Source organism: Vigna radiata, chromosome 11, assembly GCF_000741045.1.
Source record: "Vigna radiata var. radiata cultivar VC1973A chromosome 11, Vradiata_ver6, whole genome shotgun sequence".
Taxonomy (NCBI): domain Eukaryota; kingdom Viridiplantae; phylum Streptophyta; class Magnoliopsida; order Fabales; family Fabaceae; genus Vigna; species Vigna radiata.
In genome coordinates this window covers 17,233,883-17,237,117 of record NC_028361.1, presented here as the reverse complement: position 1 = coordinate 17,237,117, position 3,235 = coordinate 17,233,883, and the positions used below count along the sequence as shown (strand labels likewise).

At 37.9% G+C, this 3,235-nt stretch overlaps 1 protein-coding gene across 1 annotated transcript; it reads left to right on the top strand.

Moving 5' to 3' along the window:
* Window positions 1-486: 486 nt before the first annotated feature.
* Window positions 487-2,292, top strand: LOC106776889 (aspartyl protease family protein 2). Its single transcript, XM_014664359.2, has one exon. The coding sequence runs from the start codon at window positions 760-762 to the stop codon at window positions 2,092-2,094; it is 1,335 nt and encodes a 444-aa protein (XP_014519845.1). The 5' UTR covers window positions 487-759; the 3' UTR covers window positions 2,095-2,292.
* The last annotated feature ends 943 nt before the right edge of the window (window positions 2,293-3,235 follow it).

Below are 3,235 nucleotides of genomic sequence, written 5' to 3'. Positions count from 1 at the left end.
TTATCTTATAAATTGCTTTTTAAAATTAAATTAAATTTAAAGTTTAATTTTAAATTTATGAAATAAAATCTATTAAATCATTCGTTAATATCCAATCGAATATATTTTATATATTGAAAGTCTTTCATCAATAAAAAATAAAATTACTTCAAATCAAATTTTACAAGAATTGATTTAAACTTAAAATTTCATTTTTAATTGCAACCATATATCAAATTTTTATGTTCATAACCATTATAAAACACATATTATAAGATAATTTTAAATTTTCATGTTTCTAAGTTTTTATAGATTTTCTAACTTTTTGTTTTTTATATTATTTATTATTTTTTACTTTTCTGATATACATGAACTGGGTAATTAAACACACAAAACACAAATTACATGGTCCACATTTATATTAAACGCACAAATATTAAACAGACAGTAAAATATCATTACATAACTTATAATGTTGATCTGGCGACATCATTATACGGTCTACATTTGTAATTTACACTATTCATCACAAGAAAAGTTTCCGTTAAACATATTTTTCAAAATACATTTCTAAATATGTAAGTAAAAGTAAAGATACGTAAAGAAAAATTAAATTGTGAGGAAATACGTACGTATGAAAGTATATCTACGTATATCCTCGAACCCAAAATCGCGTAGCATCGACCGTCTTCTGATTTCATTTCTCTTTTATTTTCATTCTTCTGCACTCACCATTATATCTCTCTCTCCTTTCTCTCTCTCTCTCTCTCTCATTCAACGATGTATCCTTCAGTCCACTCTTTCCTCTTCTTCGTCTTCTTCTTCACCATTCTCACCCTTACACATTCGTCAACCGAGTACCTCAAGCTACCGTTAGTCCCTCGAACAACACTCTTCAACGTCTCCAACATCCTCGCCGCCGACCTCCACCGCATCTCCGGCCTCCGTACTTCGCCTCAATCCCCGCTCACCTCCGGCGCCGCCATGGGCTCCGGGCAGTACTTTGCGGACCTCCGCATCGGATCCCCGCCGCAGCGCCTCCTCCTGGTAGTCGACACCGGCAGCGACCTTGTCTGGGTTAAATGCTCCGCCTGTCGTAACTGCTCCACCAGGCGACCCGGATCCGCATTCCTGCCCCGACATTCCAGAAGCTTCTCCTCCTACCACTGCTACGACTCGCCGTGTCGATTCGTTCCTCACCCCACATCCACACACTGTAACAACCGCACTAAACTCCACACACCCTGCCGCTACGAATATTCCTACGCGGATGGGTCCACAACAACGGGCTTCTTCTCCAAGGAAACGACGACGTTCAACACCAGCTCCAACAAACAAGGTAAAATTAAAAACCTGGCATTCGGGTGCGGGTTTAAAACCTCTGGCCCCAGTGTAACAGGCTCCAGCTTCAACGGCGCGCAGGGCGTAATGGGACTGGGCCGCGGGCCCATTTCGTTTACCTCCCAACTTGGCCGCAAATTTGGCAACACCTTCTCTTACTGTCTTCTCGACTACACCCTATCCCCGGCTCCAAAAAGCTACCTTACAATCGGCGCCTCCTCAAACGACGTCATTTCGCGGAAGCTGTTCAGTTACACGCCTTTTGTCACTAACCCTCTGTCTCCCTCGTTTTATTACATCATCATCCAGAGTGTCTCCGTCGATGGCATTAGGTTACCGATAAAACCTTCCGTTTGGGGGATCGATGATAACGGAAACGGAGGCACCGTCTTGGACTCCGGCACCACGCTTTCTTTCCTAGCGGAGCCAGCTTATAGGCAGGTTTTAGCCGCGTTCCGGCGGCGCGTGAGGCTTCCTGCGGCGGAGGGAGCCGCCGCGCTCGGGTTCGACCTTTGTGTTAACGTCTCCGGCATCACAAGGCCGAGGCTGCCGAAGCTGAGATTCTTCCTCGCCGGAAAATCGGTGCTGGCGCCGCCGGCGGGGAATTATTTTATTGAGCCGGTGGATGGAGTAAAGTGTCTCGCGGTTCAGGCAGTTCGACCGGGTTCTGGATTTTCTGTGATTGGGAATTTGATGCAGCAAGGGTACTTGTTTGAGTTCGATTTGCACCGGTCGCGGATCGGGTTCTCGCGTCACGGATGTGCGGTTCGCTAAACATGAAAAAGTGAAACCGTAAAACGAACCGGGTTATTCATTTTAAATGATACGGATTTGTTATTATTGCCACGTGTATTTTTTGGGGGCATTTGAGTTTGTTTGGATTGTTGCTGTCAACAATTTCGGTGGACGAACGTTATAATTATCTGTATTTTATTATATTTTATATTTTGGAAATTCTTTTTGGTTTATTTATATTTATCTGATATTTTTGTTGTGTATCCTCTTTCTGGGGAAGATAAAATGAAAAATTCTCCATTGTAACGGCTTTTACGTAAAATTTTAATATTTTATATCTGATATTTTTGTTGTGTATCCTCTTTCTGGGGAAGAGAAAATGAAAAATATTGTTTTACGTAAAATTTTAATATTTTACTTTATTAAACATAAAACTATCAAGATTTGTTTTTATTAATACTAGTTTTATATTTTCAATATAAATTCATAATAATTCGATAAAAACGATCATTTAAGGGAGAAAATGAAGTAATGTTGTCGTTGAGACGTCCTTTATGTAGAAACTAAATATTTTAGTTTATTTAAATTTAAAACAAATAATAATTATGAATTGTTATTTATACTTGATTTTCGATTTAAATACATAAAATTTCAATATTAGAGACAATTTAAAAATACTTAAAATAGTGAATGTTGTTGGGTGTTTCTACCAATATAGCTTTGCGTTGCAGATTTATTAATTGTTGTTCTTATCGCAATTCTAACTGTGAATATTTATGTGAGGGTTCACTAAGTAAGAATGTGACTTTTTGAAGTTCAAAGAAGTAGGAGATTTTCGAGTGAAATACACATACTTTACTCATGTAAAAAAAAAGTTTTAATAGTCAATTTTGTTTTTAGTTTCGTTGACAAATCTCAATTTAGTCTCTCCTTTAAATGTTTGAAATAGATTATTATTTTCAAAATTTTGATTCAAATTAATTTTTTTCGTTAAATATAACTAAACGACGTTAATGGAGTGATGATTTGGCATAATGCAGTGATGACGTGTTGTTTTTAAATTATAAGCGTGGTAACGTGTTACGAAGTTAGAGTTGAGCTGGATATTAAAGATTGGGTATTTGAAATTGGGGAAAAATTGATTTTAGGGATTTTTCATTTCTGTGAGATTATGGCATAG